Below are 22,586 nucleotides of genomic sequence, written 5' to 3'. Positions count from 1 at the left end.
ACGTTGCTTTTGTTTTGCCAGGACGGGCCCTACCATTAGGCAGAGTGCAGTGGCCACATCAGAGAGCTGGTTTTGAGTGTGATGAAAGAGCGGCAAATTGTTGGTTGTTTAATTCGCTATTGTTGTATTTTTTATTGCAGAGGAGTGGGATTTTGGGATTTGTAAGCCTGAAGTGCCAAAATAATTTGACTGGCCATGTATTTCTGTTCTGCAGGGGCAGCTCAAGATATTTGTTGCCTGATACTCTGCTTCAGGCAACAGAATGTCTTGGGCCGGCCCTGCAAAATATTCATTTAACCCTGCTAAATCCTCTTGCCTTGCTGGACTACCTTTGGTTGCTACCAAATCACACCTGGGGTGAAGGGCCACAGCTCCTGAGTACTGTACAGAATCCCAAGCGAGGATTGCTCTTTCTGGCAAAAAGGCCCATCCGTAGAGAGCATTCAGAAAGGTTCTGAAGAGCACCTGACACCGATGCTTTGATGGCATGAATGTACACCAGTCCACCAGTTCTCTCTGGCAGGAGATCAGCCAGGTAATCAACAGCAGCTGCGCAACCTGCAATCGCTTTGCTCCCTCTCTGAGCCCAGCATTACAGATGCTTGGGAACTTAATGAGTTATTATGTTTACAGCTGCATTTTGCAAGACTGTTGTTAAAGAGCATATGATTGCCCGGAGGGCATGTTCCACATCTGCCCAGACAGATCGCTTGGAACGTTCAAGAAACAGGTGAAGAAGACAAAACCCCATTAAGATCTCAAAGGCTCCGAATGGCTTAGCTTTCCAAATGCAAAAAGCCGAAACCATATGACGGAAGACTCCAGTAATCGCTCTCTGCCAGACAACTTAGAAACCTTGTAAGAAGCATCTTGGCAGCCCGTGAAAGAATGGCAGTGGCCACAATCCACTCAAAAGACTACAAGTGGCAAAGAGAGAGGCAACAGGCGGGCAGCAGAGAAGGCTGGTCACCTCAACTATCAGCAAGAGAAGCAAATTTTGGAAGTATATGGGAATCCGTGACACAGGAATGGTTTCCCAGGGCCAGTTGAATTCTGGGCTCTGATGTTATTGACTTGGCTTGAGCTCCATGCAGTTCCTTCCTCCAATCCATGCCCTTGTTGGTACAGGGAATAAGGAACAGGTACAATTGACCCAGAGGGCATCTGCTGTGTTTTATCCCCTATAAGATACATCTACAAGCTCTGATCTAGCCAGTGTGCTGTACTGGTGGGAATGTTGGACTGGGATTTGCAAGGCCAGAGTTCAAATCCCCACTCAACAGCTCAGTGGGTGATCTCGGGCCAGCCTCTGTCCCTGACCCACCTCACCTGGTTGTTGCGAGGATAAAATGGGGATGGGAAGAACAATGGAGGGATCCTTGGAGGAAAAGTGTTACAATATTCTGGTAACAATATTCTGCTGGCATAGAGTGGATGAGGGAGAGACAGATTTCTTGTGGTCCACCGTTTTCTTTTAAAATGAAGCAAGAAGAACTGCCTGGCAGGATCAAGGGGAGACCCATCAGTTTTAGCATTCTACTTCTGACAGCAGCAAGATGATGGCCATTCACTCTCACCAAACCTCAGAGCCTGGTGCTCAGAAATAGACTGCCCTCATACATGAAGGTTCTATTTAGCTATCACAGCAAGTAGTGGTTAAAAAGACAACGTTCTTTCAACCTCCCTAATTCTTTCTGAAGTCTGTAAGTTAATGGTCATTACTACATCTTGTGGTGCTGATTTCCACAGTGTGAATAATTACTTTTTGGTCTCTTCCATACGTAACACCATCTAGTTTTGCTTAGTGACCCAGAACTATAGCATGATGGGAAAGGGAGAACAAATGGGATCTTTCTCAACTGGGGATGGAGAGGAATTTCAGGAAGGGGAAAGGGTAGGAATGAGCTCTCTTGTTCAGAAATCCTGAGGTCATTATGAGCTAAACCTGACTCCTCCCCACCCTCACACTTTCCTTTGGCTCTTAATAGCTTGAGCAACCATCTCATCCACAAGCCCCCCCCCTTCCCCCACTCTTTAAAAGTTACCAAGGGATTTCAAGGTTAAAGCTGATAGCTCTACTACAATATTCTTGCTTTGCTGATGTGAGCGCTTGGAAATTTACTGGAAACTGTACATATGTAGCTTTTGTATTTCTCTTGGTAAATGACTCATTTTCCAAGAGGAATTCAAAAGCTGCAAACAGTTCCCAGAGTTTAGCATGCCAGCCCTAGCATCAAATGAAATGAACTGATGAATGTTTATATGTGCTTGTATTTTCAATCAAGGAACAAACAAACATGTGAATGCTTCTTTCAATCCATGAAAAACCTTCGATTATTATTTTTTTAAAAGCTCATTAATCTCAACGTTCAGATTCAGAAGCTACAGATCTTTTAGACAAATGGTTCCAGTTAGAGAAATAAGCCCAGGTTATGCTAGCATTCTTAGAAAGTAAAAATTATTTGCTGAGATGGGACGGGATATAAATAAAATAAATAAACACGAATTTAATATGGCTCATTTTCTCTATAGTTGCTGGGTATCTGCAGCCTACTGCTATACATGTTTACTAAGAAACAAGTCCTATAGAGTTCAGTGGGGCTTGTCTCCCCACTATTAAGCGTGCATAGGACTCAGGAAAGGGTTGGGTATATTCTAGGGTGCACTTTTGGTTCATGCAAGATTCAAGTATGGTCAAAACAGCCTAGCCACTGCCCCACATGAAGTGAATGTGCACTCTAGAGAAGCATGTCCCCAAACCCACTATTCTCATGCCCATGGCTTCCACATAAGGCATGGAACAGAGAGGTATAAAGTTTGAAAAGCACTTCCAGCATCATAGGACTTGTCCTCCGTATGTTATTGGATAACGATTCTAGGTATTTTGTATCGTATATTCTTTTCAATTTTCTGGTTTTTAATTGTTCTGATCTATTTGTATTCTATTTGTTAAATCGCTCTGAGACCTTTTTGGATAAAGTGACTTAACAAATACAATAAATAATACGTAACAATAACAGTAATCACAATCTACGTAATTTTGTGATTAAAAACAATTGCTTTCATTGACTTCAATTTGCATATATTTGTGTGATTATTTAATCACCTTTTGTCTTAACAAGGAAACTATGTTTGAGGATCAGCAGCCATGGCTGTAGATGAAAATGAAACAGGGGGAATGTCAAGACACGACCCCCCCCCCCCGAGATGGTTAAGATGAATTTGAAACTTTTTTCCAATCTATCACATCTTACCAAGTCTGTGTTGGTGGAAGAACACCCATCCAATCTGCCTTTACAATGCCAACATGATTACAAAGAATCCAGCTTGGAGACTCGAACCAATAATTCTGTGCCTCACATCTGGTCTGTGTTCCACTTGGGGAGAAAAATAGCAGCTGAACAAAGGATTTGCACATACGACAGCTTTGTTTTGCTGCTAGCTACAGTACAGAGTCCCTTGTTCTCCACAAACTGCTGATATCAGAAGCTCACTCTTTTTGTGCATAAAAAAATTAGTGGCACACTTCATCCTTGCACCTAGAAAAAATGTTTATTTCCAGAGTGTGTGAGAGTAATAATGACATACCCTCCATGAAGGCCACCTCCTGAGGCAGTGAACAAGGTGTGCCTCTTAACTAGAGGGAGAAGAGTGTGGAGCAGGGACTCACAGAGAGATGTAAAAGAGCATTCTCCCACAAGACGAAATTTCTACATTTTGGGAGTGCTTGAATAGTTCAACACAATAAATTCACCCCTCTAAATTCTGTTAAGCTAGTAGCAAGCAGGTACATTTCCCAGCGCCATATTTGGGGCCATCTGGAATTTTGGAGTACATTGTCTGCAACATGCTTATGACACATAGATCTACTTCTCCTTTGCATCTGCAGGTGTGGAAGTGGGTGTGCTAGACCGTTGTCTTGCCTCAGTAATAGACTGGATGAGAGCCAATAAACTGAAGCTCAATTAAGGCTGAGGCACTGTTAGTGGGTGGTTCCCCAGACCAGATTGCCTACTCTTCATAGGGTTACACTCCCTTCTGAAGGAGCGAGTACGCAGCTTGGGGTTTTTTCTGGATCCACTGCTGTTGGTTGAGGCTCAAGTAGCTTAGGTGGCAGTGAGTGTTTTCCATCAGCTTCACCCATATCAGGACGGGGTAGCCTAATTTCTGTAGTCTATGCTCTAGCAACCTCTAGGTTAGATTACTGCAACATACTATTTGTGGGGCTGCTTCTGAAGATGGTTTGGGAACTTCAGCTTCTGCAGAATTCAGCAACCAGGTTGCTCACTAAGGCAAAACGGTTTGAGAATGTAACGCCAATCCTGGCCTGAATGAACTGGTTGCCAATTAGTTTCCAGGCCCAATTCAAAGTGCTGGTTTTGACCTATAAAGCCTTAAATGGCTCAAGACCACAGTATCTCAAGTACCGCCCCTCCCCATATTAACCAACCAGGGCCCTGAGAAAATCCTCTAAGGCCCTTCTTCATGTGCCTCCTTCATGTGCAAGGGATCCAGAGGGTGGAAACACTTGTGGCTCCTCACTTGTGGAATGCTGTCCCCGGCTCCTTTGTTACATATCTTTAGGTGCCAGGAAAAAACATTCCTATTCTCCTAGGCCTTGTCCAATTAAACACTCTATGCTATGGCCTTTCAAACTAGGGAGCGGGGAGCGGTTGTTTTCACTTGTGACTATGATGGGTACATTTGAGTTTTTATATTGTAAATTGCCCTGTGATCCATGGATGAAGGGTGGTATAGAAATTTACTAAATTATCATAAACATGGTTGCTTGTTTATATAAATCACAAAATAATTATAAATGTAAACAAAGATGGTGCATGCCATTTTGGTCTTCCAAGCAGCTTTTCTAGATCAGGGAAGACCAGGCAGCAGGGGAGGCTGATGAGTTCTGGAGGCAGGCTTACTGGAAAGGGGGGGCGGGACAGCACACGGCCCTCAGCCACCTTGCAACAATAAATAAAGGAATTCCAAAGTGCCCTGAGAATGAGGGGGGTGGGGGTGGAAATCTCTCTTCCAGGGGAAGAAAGCTGTTGAGAAACTGAAGGGCAGATTTTTGCACAACACATGCTGTTACTGAATATCTGCCCAACAAAAGTGAAGGAAAACCACCCCCCAGTATTCACTATTACATGTGAAGACAGACAAGAGCTGTAGACAGTGATGCTCACATACTGATTTGAAATAAGCACAATCTATTTGGCTGTAGGTTTCCAACAATTACGCATATTAAAGGGGTGCTTTACTACAACACAAGATCGCAGGAAGTTTCTCATGTTAATTACAGGAATTGCACTCTTACATAATTGACAATAGTATTGTTATTATTAAACAATTAGGTACCTTATTGCTGTATAACTTTACAGGGTGGTGGACACACAGGTATGCTTCTGCCATTCTTAAACTGCTTGAGAAATCATTTTGACTCACACTACAAAGCTTACAAAGTGCTCTCTGGGGCTCTTTGAACATGGGAGGTCTGGCTCATCTGTGTGCACATTCGAAAACTGCACATTAGCAATGCTTTCACGGCAGAGGCGTCCGCAGACAAAATAAGCCATGCATACTGAGAACTGGCTGGACATCTTGAACACACTTCTTGGCTGCGGTTTCCAGTTCCCGTGAAGTGGAAGAGGTGGAATCAGAGGCCTTTTAGGCATCCTTGCTTCTCTCCGCAACCTTAAACAAACCCAGCTTGACTGCATTAAACCAAAAAGACTTTCTCCTTTAATCCAGACAAGGTTGACCTCATCGGACTTACCATACTCCAAAAACAGATAAGGAACTGCATCCAACCTTAGTTCAAGCGGTGTTCATATGACCCACCTACCCCACATTCACTAAACACAGAATCATAGAACTGTAGAGTTGGGACAGACCCCAAGGGTCATCTAGTCGAACCACCCCACCCACCCACCCCCCGCAATCCAGTGATTGCCTACTAGCTTTGCCCTGTGATTCAGGTGCCTGTTTTGGCCATGCCTCTGCAGCAGCTTTGCCAACCGTGCTAATTAGAAAGAGCCCTATGTGGACACAGCTGCACACACACACACACAGGACTCTTGGTTGGGAACCCTGGGCACATCGTGGAACCCAACTGCGAGGAAGTGCTCCTTGTGTGGAGAGCCCATTCTCACTAGCAATCAACATGCACCTGCCATGACCAGGAAATGTGGTCTACCTTTCCTCGCCATTGCTTTTGGGGCATGCATGGGGGGGAGGTGTCTGTACATTCTCACCGAATGTGAATTCGGCAACTTGCAATATTTGTCTCCAATATAAGCATCATACCATCACCACTGCCCTGAGTTCTTCCTATTCAGGTTGCAATTTGAGGCACAGAATAGTAGTTACTTTTTCACATAACCATTTAAGACCTCCCCTTACCTGGCTATGATGGTAGCAAGAACATTTCTTCTAGTCCCTTTCCTTCCTTCCTTGGCACTTGGTTCATGACCATGGAAGAACCCAATAGAAGGGAAAGGAAGGAAGGAAGGAAGGAAGGAAGGAAGGAAGGAAGGAAGGAAGGAAGGTCCAGCTTGCTGCCCCAACAAGGTATGGGGATGGGAGAGACCTGGTGCTACAGAGGTTTGTGGGAAGGAGGGGACCATGGGTTGGTGAGGGGAGGGATTCAGACACATTTACTCTCCCATCTGAGGGTTGGGAAGAAATTAGGTTATTCACGGTGACGAAAGACACTTATAAACAGGGCAGCCAATGTCATGCCCTCCAGAAGGTGTTGGACTATAACTCCCATCGTACCTGAACACTGGCTAGGCTTGCAGGATCTGACAGGAGTTGTGGTCCAACAACATCTGCAGGGTACCATGCTAACCACAAAGTGTACTGGAAGTGGTTTGTGCAACCTCTTGCTGCTTTCCAAGACATTCAGTGCAGAGAATGCTTATTCAAATGATACCTGTCATTGCACCTGGAATGTACATCAGCCTTCACCCATTTGCTTCACCCATCCCCTGGCCACTCTTACTGGACGAGTTTAACAGCTAATGCAGCTAACTTAGAGCTGATGCCATGGAAGCTTTTAGGCACAACAGCTGCTTTATTTGGGGGAAGGGGGGATATAGAGCAAGGGGAAGAATGGGGAACAATCTTCTATGGGGAAAGGAAAGCTGGAAGGAGATCTGAGGAGGAATGATTCAAGCGTGGGTTTAACAGGGAGGGGCAGAAAGTTACATTTCTTTCCACCAGACTGTAACACCTAGCTTTCACCTGGTTCCAATTTTCCTGAAACACACCCTGAGAGCATGAAAATCCAATTTGATGGCGGGGGAGCAGGCCAAGAGTTTTCGCTCCCTTCCCACCTGATATGCACATTCTTTGTCCCCGCTTCTCTGCTTGCCTCCTAGGTTTGGTTTCTACAGATGGTGTTTGGGGCTCACTCCACCACTTAGAATCATAGAATTGTAGAGTTGAAAGGGACACAAGAGTTAGCCCCTGAAATGCAGTAATCCCAGCTAAAGCATTCCTGACAGATGGCCATCCAACCTCTACTTAAAAACCTCCAAGGAAGGAGTCTGTTACCTTCCAAGAGAGTCAGCTTTTACTGTCAGATAAGTTTTTCCTGATGTTTAGGAACACTTGGAAGGCAAAGATGATGCTTTGTGGCACAATGACTTAAGCACGGGCAGCCTTCTTCCCTCTGTTTCCTCCTCCTGGGTTTGGACTAGAGCAGAGTTGGGTTCTGGATCCTGCCACTGCTAGGCTTGGGAGTGACGGGCTGGTATTTGCAACAGACCACAATCACCACATCTCCGAGATAAACATGGCAGGGTTTGGGGAAAAGGGAACACTAGAGGAAAGGGTGGTTGTATTGCTCCCCTCCCCACGTTCAGATTGTCCTCACTTTCATAATGTTGATTGTCAAGCATGAAAGGAAAAGAAATGAAAGAGAAGAGAAGAGAAGAGAAGAAGTGAAAGCTGCCCTTTCTCTATTTAGTGAATTAACAAATGGCAATCACAATGATTGAGGGTGGAGGACTCTCCCTGGGTAGTGCCATCAATCACTGGGTGCTCTGGGCATAGACAAAAACTGTCCCGCTCTTGTGTGTCACGAGTCCACCCCACAAGTCCTAATGGGCATCAGCTACTAATGCCCACAATCACCCTAACTTTGGTTGCATGGGTTGGGCATTGGCGTGCCTACCCTTTGAGAACAGAAAAGACACACATGGGTTGCTGCTGGCATTGAGTGCATCTTTCCAATTACAGCTTCTATTCTACAGGAAGGTTATATTGTCTTGAATGAAAAGGAAACACACAGAAATATTGTAGCAGACTTTCCTGAATATATCACATGGTAAGGCAATGGTTTCAGGAGAAATCGATGTTCTCACAGGAAACTGGGGGAAAGCAAGACTCTTATTTTTCTGAATTTACTCCAACAAAAGTTGACTCATAAAACCCACTAAAATGTGGACTATGTAAATCAGGGGTGGGGACAGTGGGTGGGTAGGGCCAGAGGCAAAAAAAAACCCCTCTGTGTTCATCCATGCAAAAAATGTATGATCAAACTTCAAGGACTCATTTCAGCTAGGCAAAGACACTCAAGGTGGTTTCAAAACAGGGCCGGTAGGGGGTGGTTGTCTGGGAAGAGGGGGTGTGGCCTGGGAAGAATTCTGAGGCTTAGATAAGGAGCCCTGGATTTTCCCTTCTCTGATGTAGACCCTTCTTGCAGCAGGTATAAAACCCCCGTCTGAGGTGGATTGCCTCTTATATTCCCTCATGTTCTTGCACTGACATTAGGTCGCTGTCAGGCCAAGTGTCAGGAACAGGATCGCAACATAACTCTTTATTCAAAGAAACAAAACAGCTCAGGCCTAGTGAACAACTCTTCCCAGTAAGTCTTGCCCCAATGAGGCAGTTGCAAGGACTGAAGTTCCTCTGCCATCCCACCACTCCACCCCCAGGTCCTTCCCTTGCAACCTGAGACTTCTTCATCTTGTCTGTATTTGCTCCACCCTCTTCATTCCTCTTTGGGTTCTGAGAGACCAGGGGGGAGGGGAGAAGGTTGCAGAAGGAGGGGTAGACACCCTGGATTCTTCAGCAGCCTGCCTCATCTCTTCCTCTTGCTCCCCACTCCTCTTCTGCTTCAGATTCTGGACTGCTCTCAGCCACAGCCTCTTCTTGCTCACTAAACCCTGTTCCCTCTTCAGCTTCCGACACCTCCTCCCAGTCTGCTCCCACTTCTCCTTTTGACCACTCATCATCACCCCACTACCAATGCCCTGGCTCTGATCCTTCTTCCCTTGGGGATTCCGCAGTTACTGCCTCCCACCACTCCTCTGCATCCAGCCAGTCCATGACAGTCGTGAACATCTGTCACGTGAGCTACTGCGTTCATGCAGTGGTTGACATTTGTTTCCAGCTGTGGCAAGGCAACGCTTTTCCCCAACATGATTTCCCCTATGGCAAGGTTTGCTCCCTATTGCAAGCCCCCTTTCTCATTCATTGGGTTTATACAGTTATAAAGCTCCTGGAGAAAGTGCTGAACCATATAAATAAGACGCTATGGAAATGTTTTAAGATTTTCAGAGATGAATATGCTCTTGAACTGTATACCCGTTGCATGGAAATTGACAACAGGATAGCGAAAATGAATTCTACGTGTCCTAATGGTGGCCAAGAGACTGATACTGATGAACTGGAAGAAACAAGATACGATTCCCCTTAATCAATGGCTTGACAATATGACAACATTGACAGCATATGAAAGGGAACTACAACTAATCCAGAATGTGGCAGCTAGACTGGTGACTGGGAGCGGCCGCCGAGACCATATAACACCGGTCTTGAAAGACCTACATTGGCTCCCAGTATGTTTCCGAGCACAATTCAAAGTGTTGGTGCTGACCTTTAAAGCCCTAAATGGCCTCGGTCCAGTATATCTGAAGGAGCGTCTCCACCCCCATCATTCTGCCCGGACGCTGAGGTCCAGCGCCGAGGGCCTTCTGGCAGTTCCCTCATTGCGAGAAGCAAAGCTACAGGGAACCAGGCAGAGGGCCTTCTCGGTAGTGGCACCCACCCTGTGGAACGCCCTTCCAGCAGATGTCAAAGCGATAAACAACTACCTGACATTCAGAAGACATCTCAAGGCAGCCCTGTTCAGGGAAGTTTTTAACGTGCGATTTTACTGTATTTTTGGTTTTTATGGAAGCCGCCCAGAGTGGCTGGGAAGGCCCAGCCAGATGGGCGGGATATAAATAATAAATTATTATTATTATTATTATTCTTTGGATAAAGGAAGATGCAGACTTTCTTTGGATAAATACCATGATATTTGGAATGGATTTGCACAGAATATATTAGGTTACTGACAATTATGTGTGTATTAGGATAATAAGAATATACACATCTGTATATTAATGTATGGTAATATAACTATTTTTTCTTTCTTTCTTTCCCCCCTCACTCTTTTTATAAATGAAATCTTCTAATAAAATGTCAAATTTAAAAAAGCTCCTGCAGATAGAACAAAGCTAGAATGGTAAGGGGGCAGTTGTAGTCAGTGACTCAAAGGTTTGAGCTGGGGAACTTCAGAGCCGAATGAGCTCTGTGTACAGCTCTTGCCTCAGAGCCTTCTCAAAGTGGCACAAGGAATAGGAAAGGTGCAGCTGGGCAGGCACAACAAAGTTTCTAGATTGCAAAGCCCAACTGCTAAGAGTGGACTTGTTTCCACATAAATGGGACTTGTTTCCACATAAACAGGAACAGCATTAACGACGGAAGTTTATCTGTATCATCTTAAGCCTCTCTGCGTGTTTATCTAGCGTCTCTGACTTTCCTAGGTAGGGAACCCTGGGGCTGCGTTGAACAGCTTGAAGAACTCTGAACGATGACAACGTACCCCTAAAGGTTCCCGGCACTGACATCACGATGTCTGTTTTCTGGTTCGCTGCCAAATCACAGCTGATGACATTGACTGGGAACGGAGACATGCACCGTGTAATGTTAGGGGACAGTGCTACGTTGCACCACATGGGTGGAAACTGGGGGGGGGGGGGGGACGACGACACATGAGCAGCACTCAACGTGGGGCTGTTGGTTTTGGCAGCAACTCCAGATCGCGCCAATCCAGATTTATGGCCACATACAACAAATAACCTCTTTGGACGTGCATTTTCTTTCTAATCTAGAGCTAAATCATGTTCGGAACACAACTGTGGAGCAACGCCAAGAGTCTGATAGTGCAGGTGGTAACTAGTTAATCTGTAACCACAAGGAGTCAGCCAGACAAGCAACAGGTTTGTGGAAGGGGGGGAGAACGATGGTGGGGAGAGATTATAAAATAAGCGATGGGAAATCAAGAGCTCTAAACCCATTTCAGCAAGTCTTGAGCTGTGAAGTGCTTCTTGCTTCCTTGATTAAAAAGAAAAAGATTCAGCAGACAAGACACCCCAAGATTTCACATCTTTGCCCTTGGAAAAAAAAATCTGCCAAGAGACCGAACATTTTTTAATAACGGGGGAAAGGGAAAGCAAATTGCTAGCCTTTTTCAGGGGCAGCTGCCAAGAAGATGGAGCCTATTCTTTTATTTATATGAAAGGAGAGAAACATGCATTCACTTTGAAGCTAAAACTGCCATATATCAAAAGAGAAGAAAGTGTTGCCTGAAAATGAAAATAAAAATTAGCGGAGGGAAATCAGGGATCCAAGACAAGTTCTAAGGAAGGGGGAGTGGGGAGAAAGGAAAGGAAAAACAGAGCTAGAAGCATCTGACATTGGACTAAGCAAGGTCAAATGATGTCCCGAGTGGAATTGCAGGGAGATGGACATGATGTGCCCTGAAATGGAAAAGCAAAGAAGTGGAAAGGAATAAAAGGAATTTTAAAAGAAGCTGCAAATTGGCTTCCTGGCATCTCAATCCAAAACATCTGTGCTATAAACCACACACAGGATTGGGATGATACCCAATTAAACCATCCTAAATTAGGGATGAACGAATCTATCAAATCAGTTTATAATTTTTTTCCACATAAGTTCACAATTTTATTTTTTTAAAGTATCATGAAAACTTGTCAGTGTTTTAGTGTGCATCTTTCCCAACATTTTTGTACACTATTTTAACTAACATACATATTTTTGCAAGCAGTTCCCCCTAATATGAGGCACTTTTGTGTGGCATTTTCACAGAATTGTAGATTTGTAGAGTTGGAAGGGTCCCCAAGGGTCATCTAGCCCAACCCTCTGCAAGGCAGGAATCTCATATAAAGCATCCACAACAGGCGGCCACCCAATCTCTGTTTTTTCACCTTTTCTGGTACTCTAGGCTTTTCTGACCATTTCCCACCTTTCCTGGGATTTTAGGTTTTTCTGACAGTTTTTCAATTATTCTGGGATTTTGCGTTTTCCTAACCATCTTCCACCTTTTCTGGGATTTTGCTTTCTTCTCCATCTTTCACCTCTTCTGGGATATTGGGTGTTTCTGATTCTTTTTCACCATTTTGGTATTCTGGGGTTTTTCCTGACTAATATATTCATTTTTAAACACACTTTTCTCTAACATGAACACTTGAATATACATTCTTGGATTGAATAATTACATTGCAAAATTCAGGAAAGTGCAAATTTCAAAGAACAACTGCATTTTGGTTTGAGAAGTGCAGATTAGCCAAATTCCTCACCCATCCCTACGTGTGAAGAGCACAGTGTAAAAAGCAGCATTCTTTCAGCTCTTGCCTACTCTCCCAAGGAAATATTCCCCCTAACCAACCCCAAATCTTAACATTTTGACAAGCCCAATATAAGAAGTATGGTGCCAAGGGAATATTGCAGGTTGGTTGGAGGGTGGTCAAGACTCCACTCTTGCCCCCTGCTCTGCCAGTGGCAACCAAGTCGCCTAGTGCAGCATTTTATAGACCTATTTCATTTATTCAATCTATCTGTATGCTGCTATTTTCCACCAAATCTCAACAGTAAAAAGTTGCTAAAATTTCTTCAAGTTGTAACAGGTATACTTTTATCACAACTGTTTGTGCACTATCTTTTTTTTAAAAAAAAGATCTATCTTTATAGGGCAATTATAAATTTTAATATAATACAAATAAAAAAGCGAGAACAAAACATTCATTATTTCCAAAATCAAAGCCAGATCTTGTTCAACTCCTATGGGGAAGATTAAGAGCTTGCTAAAACAAACACATTTTGAGTTCTCTCCAAAAGACAAGTAAGGGCAAGCATTGGTGAACTTCACTGGTAAGGCTGCCCCACAGAACAGGAAACACTGCCAGGAATATGCAAACCCTTTCACATTATCTCTACAAATACTTGCTTGTAGCACCATGTGCTTGGGATGCTAATCTACAAAGGAAATATTTTCAGTGCAGCTCCAAACTACAGTTACACGCATCTCATACACTTTGTCTGTCCGCTAGCGGCCTATCAACTTCCCCATTCAGAAGCACAGATATTCTTAATTAATATGATGGAGATACCAGTAATTTTTCTGCATTGCACCCAGATTACTATCCACAATTAATATCCAAAACAAGACTGTGCATTAAATTGTCATTTGTTTCTGTAAGGTTTCTGTAAGGTTGATATATATACCTTCTGCAGCGGACACCTGCTTGCACAATGGCATGTCTGACCTATGCACCATCAGGAGGAGATTTTAGGAGGGCAAAGGGAGAGGAAAGGAAGGCCAAGTCCCATTGCACAAATGGAACTCTACTTGCATAGCACTGGATACAATCCACAGTATGAAGTTTTCCCAGTTGAAAAATCACTGCTATTCACAGCTCCCATGGCAAATAGCCTGCTCTTCGCCCCAATTATATTACTTCTTGGGGCTTGCCACTTGGGCCTGAGCATCTCCCAATTATCTTAATTGGACAAGACCAAGGGCAACCAGTGAGGAGGGGTGTCACCACAAAACTGGCCTCCCAGTGGCAGTGGCACAGCTGCTTACTGGGATAGTGAGGGGCAGGGCACCAATGAGGTCAGGCTAGCACAGGTACACTGGCAGTGCCAATCTGGCTCTCCTTTTGGTGCACCTGTAATGTCTTGCCCTTACCCCTGTCCTGCTCTGTAAGTGGCAGCGATGCTGAGATGTTTAAAACAATGGCTGTGGTCATGTTAAAACCACAGTTTAAGTTTAGCTATGACTTAACCCAAATGAGTCCTAAGCCATTGCTTCACTCCTGACCTGCTTCCAGGTGCAATCCTTGGTTTGTCGCGTCATCCACACCCAGGCTCGTGCTAATATTTCTCCCAAACAAATCCCACATGGCGAAACTAGAACAAACCTTGGCTGCTGCTGCTGCTTTTGGTTTGTATGTAGGGAAACAAACCATGAACTAGGTTCGGACAGCATGACAAGGCAAAGCTTGTAGCTTGCTGCTCCCAGCACAGCACGGTCAGAAGTAGGGGAGAAGTGAAGGGAGGACTTTTGAGCAGCATACACCAGTCCACCACTGATTCTTGTTAAACCACAGTTAAACATTAACCATGGTTTAACATGACACGCAAACCAAGTCTCTGATGCTAAATTCTGTTACAATTATGGCTGAGATGAAATGATGCACTGTTTACTTCGAATATTTCCTGCATGTCAAAACCTGCTTCCCCTTTAGCGAGGATTTTTTGGCTTCTGAATGGGAAAATGTTATAGGGCATCCTATATATATTGGTTTAAAACAAACAAACTTTAGCTTCCCTTTCCCCCTTTTTCTGTTAGCTGATTTTATTAATCCTCAATAACTTCATCACATCGCCAAATCTTAATGAAGTATATTGACGTCATCCTGTCCCCTGTATGATAACTGATTGGGAGAGATAGCATATGTGACTAATATGACTAATCCAGGAAGAATCACTCTCAGTCTCAATAATACGGTCATAAAATGGGAGGAAGGGGATAAAAATAATTTCAAACTGGGGAAAAAAAAAATCTTAAGACTGTGCAAAGATTCAGAGATTTACCTGGCTGCTGTTACCTTTTTCCTTCCTGGATTAGTTGCATAGGTGATTCTGGTTAATGGGAATCACATAATAAATGGGACACTATTGTCACACTGCACAGCCAATCAGATGTTACTATGTGATGATATCACTGGGGGTTAAAGGTAAAGGTAAAAGGACCCCTGACCACTAGGTCCAGTCGTGACCGACTCTGGGTAGCCCATCTGATACTAAACCTTCGCTGTCTTGTGGGATATCTTCGGGAGAAGAAAAGGGTTAAGGAGTAATCCCCACGCAAATGCGGTGTGCAGTTCCTAAAACAGTCGGATGTCTCCTTCCAGCATCTCCTGCAGCTAAGCTGGTGCCAAACGTATTGCTCTGGTTTCCTTTGGACCACATCAGCAAGGCAAAGAGGGGGATTCTGTTGTCTGGGCATCCCAGGACCTCCATACACATTGCTCAGGCTTGCGCTCCAGGGAAGTCACTTCGCTTCCGGAGGAGCACTCCAAGGTCTCTTGAGACAGATGGGATGCCAAAAACAATTAATACAGCCACACACACAACTACACAGGCATTGTGATTACTGTTAAGAGGAACTATATTTACAACTGTATACAATGCTGGTGTTTATTTGCATTGCTGTGTGTATGAGCTATGGGGAGATATACAGTATGCTCCACCCCCACCCCCCCGAATGTTCAGGGTTGTTATTAACTCACTGTTAGCACCCAACACGTCACTGAAATGTCACAAAAACTTATCAGAGTTTTCTCAGGGTAGGTAAACCTGGTTTAATTTGTGGGGGGTGGATATGGGCTGTCCTTTTCATGCCAGCAACGTTGTGTGTACAATAAGCAGTCATCTGGAAGCATCTCCAGACATTAGACATGGCAAGCCCAGTTCTTTAGAGATCCAAAATTCGCAAACACCACCTCCACCACGCCTGTAAAGGCTGAGCAATCGCTCAAACAAGTTCACACCTCAGAGAAACAGGAAGCCTTCCAGCTGAAAGGAAAGACAGAGATCAGATATGGCATTCTTGACATGCTTAAAACTCAAAGAAAGTTGGCAACAAACACCCATTTCTTCCCCCTGAGTTTCTCTCTGCTGAATACAAGGCCAACGAGAAGGCATGAACTACTTTGACTTGTGGACTGTCCTTTAAATGAGCTCTGAAAGAATGTTGTTTCCAAAATAGTAAATCTGCCTCTCTCTCAATCCACATTAGCATATTAAAAGTAACACTTGCGCAGTCGATAAACAGCCCCCAGTGGCTTCACAGCGTCTTAACCCTCAGCACCCTGGCTGAATGATCATTTGTATACATCACAGGCAGGCTATGAAAAATTTGTCCTTGCCACCTCATCGGGACACGGAATTACTTTTCCGTTCCGGAAAAGTTATTCTGAGCCTGAGCACACGTAACGCTCCCCATCAGGAGGGGGCTAGAAGAGGATTGCATGCCCCCGCCAGGCCCTTTCTTCTGGCTCCTCCCTTCTAGTATTAATCTAGTGTTTTCCTGTAGCCATTAACTGCACAGTAACTCAGTGAGGCATTAGCTACAGGGTTAACCAGGGTTGCCTCTAAAAGCATTTCTGAAGCCAGTCAAACCCTGATTGAGATTCACACCCTTACAACAGAGATTCCAGGACTTGAATCAAGGACCTCTTGGCCCCTAGCATACCTATGGCATGACCCCTCCATTTTTTATTTTTGCTTTCTATCTCTCTGGGGACAGACAAGCAATTTGCAGACGTCTGAGAATCAAATCCAGGAATATTAAAGACTCAAGTATCATTGGGTTCTGAACTGATTTGATAACTGAAAATACAAGCTTTCCAAGTGTTGCAGGATACCAGCTGGAGGAGTGGTTTTAGACTATGTTCCGGCAATCGTGCTATTGCCACACCATCCCGGGGCCACAGCTAAATGCCAGCTTGGGAACCGTGGCTCTAGGAAATCAGTGTGTTGGGTAGGGCAAACGAATGGAATTTTAAAGTAACTCTTTAATGGTAACATACATGAGATGCATTTAACCCAAATCTGCAACACAGGATTCATTTTCAAATATCTGCACCTTCCATATTCTTATTTTTACCTTTTTCAGTCTGATATATCCCTTCACCCCATCCTGGGCTTATAAATTACCGTATTTTTCGCTCTATAAGACGCACCAGACCACAAAACGCACCTAGTTTGTGGAGGAGGAAAACAAGAAAAAATATATTCTGAATCTCAGAAGCCAGAACAGCAAGAGGGATCGCTGCGCAATGAAAGCAGCAATCCCTCTTGCTGTTCTGGCTTCTGGGATAGCTGTGCAGCCTGCATTCGCTCCATAAGACGCACACACATTTCCCCTTACTTTTTAGGAGGGAAAAAGTGAGTCTTATAGAGCAAAAAATACGGTATCTCCTGTCCATCGCATCCTTTTCTTCCTTCTCCCTTTGTTCAGTCACCAAAAGATGGGCATAGAACCGCCAGGGCAATCTTCCCTAAGTTATGGCTTGATCTGCACCAACAAGTTAGATCATATAGCAGGCTTGGAAACTACCACTTCCCATGTCAACAATTCCTTTCCCTTGCAGGCATCTGATGTGCCACAAACCACTAACATGGATAGTGGAGCATGTTAGGAAAAACTGTTTGTGGACCAGCAACTTTTGTGACATTTTGGAGAAGTTGTCACAATATTCACAGCCTCTTTTGAGGGCAGCCTGCAAAGGAATTATCTTACTACACCAGATGCACCAAAATGACCCACCGCCCAGGCAGAGGCAAGATCAAATGAGCCTCTGCAGGCTGCCTCTATATGTTAGCAATGGCTCCAATTTGACTGAAAAGCGCCCGCAGGTGATCCGCCCCGCCTGTTGCTCACCTTTGCAGATTTTCTCGTCGTCCGCAGGCTCGTAGCCAGCCCGGCAGGCGCATCTGCCAATAGCCACCATCCACTCGCCTTCGCCATTGCAGTGCAGCCTCACCCCGGAGGAGCCCGTCACGCTGGCTTCCTCCGCGTCAGCCACACAAGTCCCTGGCGCCTCCACCAGAGAAGTCCTTTCGCCTCCAGCAAAAGTCTCTGGGAAAGAGGCAAAGCCCTTCACCACCGCCGGGCACTTGTAAAAGAAAACCTGAACAGCCACCAGGGACATGCACGCCCCGGAGTCCTGGAAAGCCAAGTAGAAACCCCTCTTGGCGAGCGGGCCAAAGCTGCGCACTTTCACATTCATCTTTACCACCTCCCCGGTGCTGTCCACCTGCGAGAAGCTCTCGTCAGCTGCAATTGTATCCACCTTGGTCCACGGCCCCTCACGCCACTCAGGGTGCTCCAGGGTGGCCACGTCGGCCTCCGATTCATGGTAGTAAAGGGTGAAGGTTTCCTTGCAGGATGAGGCCACAGTCCTCATGCTGGCGCAGTCCCGTACTGAAAAGCGGAGGCGGATGTGGACCCTGTGGGCTCCGCGCCGCTCTATGTAGTGAGTTCGCAGCCAGTTGTTCTGTCCTGGCTCAGCCACGTTGCACACCTCAAAGGTCCGGATCTGGTCCTTCCTGTCATACAAGACACTCACCTCGTCCCACTGTACGGAGTTGGGGAGCGTGAGTAAGGAAGAAGAGATAAACAGAAGTTGTTTTCAGCTTTCCTGTAACTGGCAATAGCCTTCTCCTAGTCTTGACAACACTCACATGGACTGGAAAGAGGCGCAAGGCTTAGCCAGTGTGCACAAAAGGGGTCTGGTCTAGGCTATGGATGAGTCATGTCTGGGGATTTCCCAAGCTCAAGGGTTCCAAAGTCCCCTCTCTCCCAATGCTTGGGAGGTCCCCTGAACGGTGGCCTAGCTTAGAGACTGTAAATATATAGGACTTGGAGGGGTGGGGGTTGCACTGCTCCTCTGCCTGTGATTATTTTCTCTATGAAAACTTCTCTATTCCACCATTCATCAAAAGGTGACTCCAGGGCTGTTTAGTATCCAGAACTCAGATGAATAGTAGAATCACAGATCTGCAGAGTTGGAAGTCACCCTGAGGATCATCTCATCCAACCCCCTGCTTTTGCCATGACTATGCCACTGTCCCATATGGGGATCAAAACCTGCAACCTTGGTGTTAGCAGCACCACGCTCTAAGCAACTGAGCTATGCTGGCCTTAGGTTTTCAAGGGAAAATGTCTCCCAAGTTGAACGTGCAAATTTTGACCTCAAAATTCAAGTCATTTGAAATTCTATGCATTTTCACTTAAGGTGATTTATAAAATATATAGTGAATACGTTGTGTTGAACTCAGAACACAGAGGTCTGGATTCAAATACAGCTCCTTTTGATGGCCAAGGTCAAGCCATTCTGCTGTGTTGTGAAACTAGAATGGGGCAACCCCAGGAACGCATGGGGGAGGAGCACTGGAAGGGGTCCCGTAGCAGCTTAAGAGCCTTCTAATATATTGTGACAAGAGGTTTTCTAGGCTGAAGTCCATTTCGTCAGATTGTATCTAGCTGGAACGAATGCATCCATTGGGCACTTGTCAACTATGCTTCCGAGATGCATTAGGATAAAGGAAACCAGAATTTCAACAGAACATTCGGTCAAATTGAACTAGAACTTTTCTTTTTTTTGGGGGGGGGAGATAACCATCTAGTCTGCATTTCAAAATCTGGTTCAGGCCTGTGTTCTAAAGCAGTGGTTCTGAAATGCCCCCCCCCCCATCACTTAAAGATTGCTGAAGGTCTTGGTGGACCACTTAATGATTTTTCTACCTGGGGCATTATCTGTAATGCGAGGTTCTAGATGCTGCGTGTTTTTAATGCGTGTTTTTGGTTGCTTCTTTTGTTTCTTAGATACTGTATTTCACTGTATTACAACCTGCATTGTTGAGGTCGGGTAGGGCGGCAGCGCATTTGGGGCTGTGCAAGTACAGCAATGGGACGCAGGTGGCGCTGTGGGTTAAAGCCTCAGCGCCTAGGGCTTGCCGATCGAAAGGTCGGCGGTTCGAATCCCTGCGGCGGGGTGCGCTCCCGCTGCTCGGTCCCAGCGCCTGCCAACCTAGCAGTTCGAAAGCACCTCCGGGTGCAAGTAGATAAATAGGGACCGCTTACCAGTGGGAAGGTAAACGGCGTTTCCGTGTGCTGCGCTGGCTCTGGCCAGAGCAGCGATGTCACGCTGGCCACGTGACCCGGAAGTGTCTCCGGACAGCGCTGGCCCCTGGCCTCTTAAGTGAGATGGGCGCACAACCCCAGAGTCTGTCAAGACTGGCCCGTACGGGCAGGGGTACCTTTACCTTTACCTTTAAGTACAGCAACATTAGCGGTGGTCTCGTGCTGATGCTTCAACTGCACAGCCCAGAATTTGCCACCCCCTGGCACTGATAAGCAGCAACGACTCCACCATAAGGAGGGCAGTGATGCAGCAACATCCCTCTGTGCTGGCTGCTCCTTTCTGTGTGTATGTGTGTGTGTTGTTTTCACAAGCAGTAGAGAATGGAGGGAGCACCTACCCCATTAGGAGGATGGGCAGTCCAGCCAATCTCGGAGGTCTCTCCTGTTGTATCCAAAAGAATCTCTGCCAAATGAAAGAGACGAAAGTGATGAGTTTGATAAAGATATCCGTAAAGCAGCCGCTCCTATCCACCGCTATTCCTCACCACCCCCATCTCATCTCTTGCGGGCCAGTACAACTGCTAGTCTTAAGCCCTACTCGCTATCGGATACGAGATCTAGGAGGAAGGAATTGCAAATGCATTTGTCAGCTTTGCAAGTGATTTCTTGCAATTCTTGAGGCATGATTCTCATGGTTCTCCATATCTTGGGCATGAGTCATGTGTACCCTTGTTTATCACCTATTCAATGCCAAGCTTTCATGGGAGAACTTGCTTGCGAGAAGCAGCTGATGCCCTTGTGCTCACACAGGCAGAACATTTGCCTCATGTGGACGCAGGGCTTGCCAACAGATTTGCAGAAGACAGACCAAGCAGTTGAAGACAACCACCTCTTCAAACAATTGATTGATTGGACTCAAGACCAGAGGGGGATAAGAGTCTGAAAATACAAGTTATAATTGAAGGGGGCTGCTATAAACCATGCAGCAGAACAATGTAATGAGAGCTGGCAAAGAGTTATGAGATGGATGTCCCCTGTTCAAGTCTTGACTAAGCACCCTCAACCCTGGTCTTCATTGGAAATATGAGGATGACAGCATTGACCTTACAGGGTTGCTGTGATGATTATATCAAAAGTCTGAAGACTTTTGAAAAGTGTGATTTGAATACAAATTATTAGCAGACATGTTTTTAGAGCAACACACAAATTCTGAACCTGTGCGAAGTAGCCAGTTCTGCCAAAGGTCTCCAACCAGGGACCCACAGACCTGCAGAAGTCTTCCCAGGCACCCATAATAGAACAGTATGCAGTATGTGCTTGGTTGCATTGAAAGTGTAGGGCCTACATCTGTTTCATCAGTTTGCAAATGTGCCCACCAGCCAAAAAAGATTGGCAGACTCTGGGCTATGCTATCTGCATGATCAAGGGATACCAGTGGGGCAGGTTCTCTCTTATGATGCTTGGTCTTCTCCTGCTTAGCCAATTTAGTGCTGAGCCAGGGACAGGATTAGCTCTTCTGCAGACCTGGCTTTTGGAGCGCTGCGTGTTTTTGAAGCACAACAGAACCCTGGGCAACCCTCTAGGCTGCAGCTCATCTCTGAAGCCACATAAGAACGTAAGAGGAGACCTGATGGATCAGGACAATGGCATTTTGTTTTCTCAGTAGCCAACCAGATGCCCCCGATAGGAAGCCCTCAAGCAGGATTCCAGCACAATAGGAACTCTCCCCTCTAGGTTGCAGCTCATCTCTTAAGCCAACACATCTCCCTTGCACTGAAGTAGGGAGATGCAGCCTAAAGGACACATTTTGGTGCACAGATTATTTTTGATTTAAGTTAGTCCATGTGTTTACTCTCTGCCCAACCAAGTTTGCTTCATCCAACCTGAATAATTATCTGAGCCAAACAACCAAGTTTTTGGACCCACTCTGCTCTTCTGTTTGCAATTTTTTACACTGATCTAAATATTTTATTTTTATATTGTAACTTGCCCTGACACCTTATGGTAAAAGGAGGGTAATAAAATTAATAATAATAATAATAATAATGCAGTCATGCAAATTATTTTTAAATATGAAGTGAGATTCATAGAGAGGGAAAGCAGGAAAGAGAAAAAAACTGGCAGCCTGCATTCTGTGCTGCTGGCAAGCAGGCTACTCCCCAGATGGTCTGTCTCCGGTGACCCTGGTAATAATTTTTCAGAGCGTGAATATTTCATAGGCTAGCAAATATGCCTGTCCTGCAGCTGACAGGGCTTTTCCTCTAATAGGGAACATTTAATCCTACAAATGCTCCCTCCCTATTAGAGAAGGGCTAGCTATGGGAGGCTAGTGAAATGTCCCTTTTTCGACTGGAGGGAGAGGCAAAGCTTCTGTAGTGTCTCTCAGGTCAGCATAACCAGACAGCATTTCTTTAGAGGCCCCATCAACACCATAGACTTAAAGCAGTATCATATCACTTTAAGAAGTCATGGCTTCCCCTAAAGAATCTTGGAAACCATAGTTTGTTAAGGGAGGTAAGAGACCCCTATTCACTCACAGAGCTACAATTCTCAAGAGTGGTTTAGCCGT

General features: G+C 45.3%; 1 protein-coding gene and 1 long non-coding RNA gene across 5 annotated transcripts in view; one reads left to right on the top strand and one right to left on the bottom strand.

Moving 5' to 3' along the window:
- LOC307206250 (ephrin type-B receptor 5) overlaps positions 1-22,586 on the bottom strand; it is a 164,076-nt gene that overhangs the window by 72,545 nt on the left and 68,945 nt on the right. For all 3 annotated transcript variants that reach the window (XM_079959249.1, XM_079959247.1, XM_079959248.1), the window contains 2 exons: positions 20,416-20,480; positions 17,813-18,509 (listed from right to left, as the gene is read on the bottom strand). In XM_079959249.1, the coding sequence (XP_079815375.1) occupies positions 17,813-18,509; positions 20,416-20,480 (762 nt within the window). The remainder of the gene's footprint in view (positions 1-17,812; positions 18,510-20,415; positions 20,481-22,586) is intronic.
- The window catches only part of LOC307206589, a 90,995-nt gene continuing 85,082 nt past the window's right edge, over positions 16,674-22,586 (top strand). For both annotated transcript variants that reach the window (XR_013834391.1, XR_013834392.1), the window contains exon 1: positions 16,674-17,342. This is a non-coding gene — a long non-coding RNA (uncharacterized lncRNA). The remainder of the gene's footprint in view (positions 17,343-22,586) is intronic.

This window comes from Podarcis cretensis (genome assembly GCF_951804945.1).
Source record: "Podarcis cretensis genome assembly, chromosome: 17".
Taxonomy (NCBI): domain Eukaryota; kingdom Metazoa; phylum Chordata; class Lepidosauria; order Squamata; family Lacertidae; genus Podarcis; species Podarcis cretensis.
This window is presented reverse-complemented; position numbering and strand designations above follow the sequence as displayed.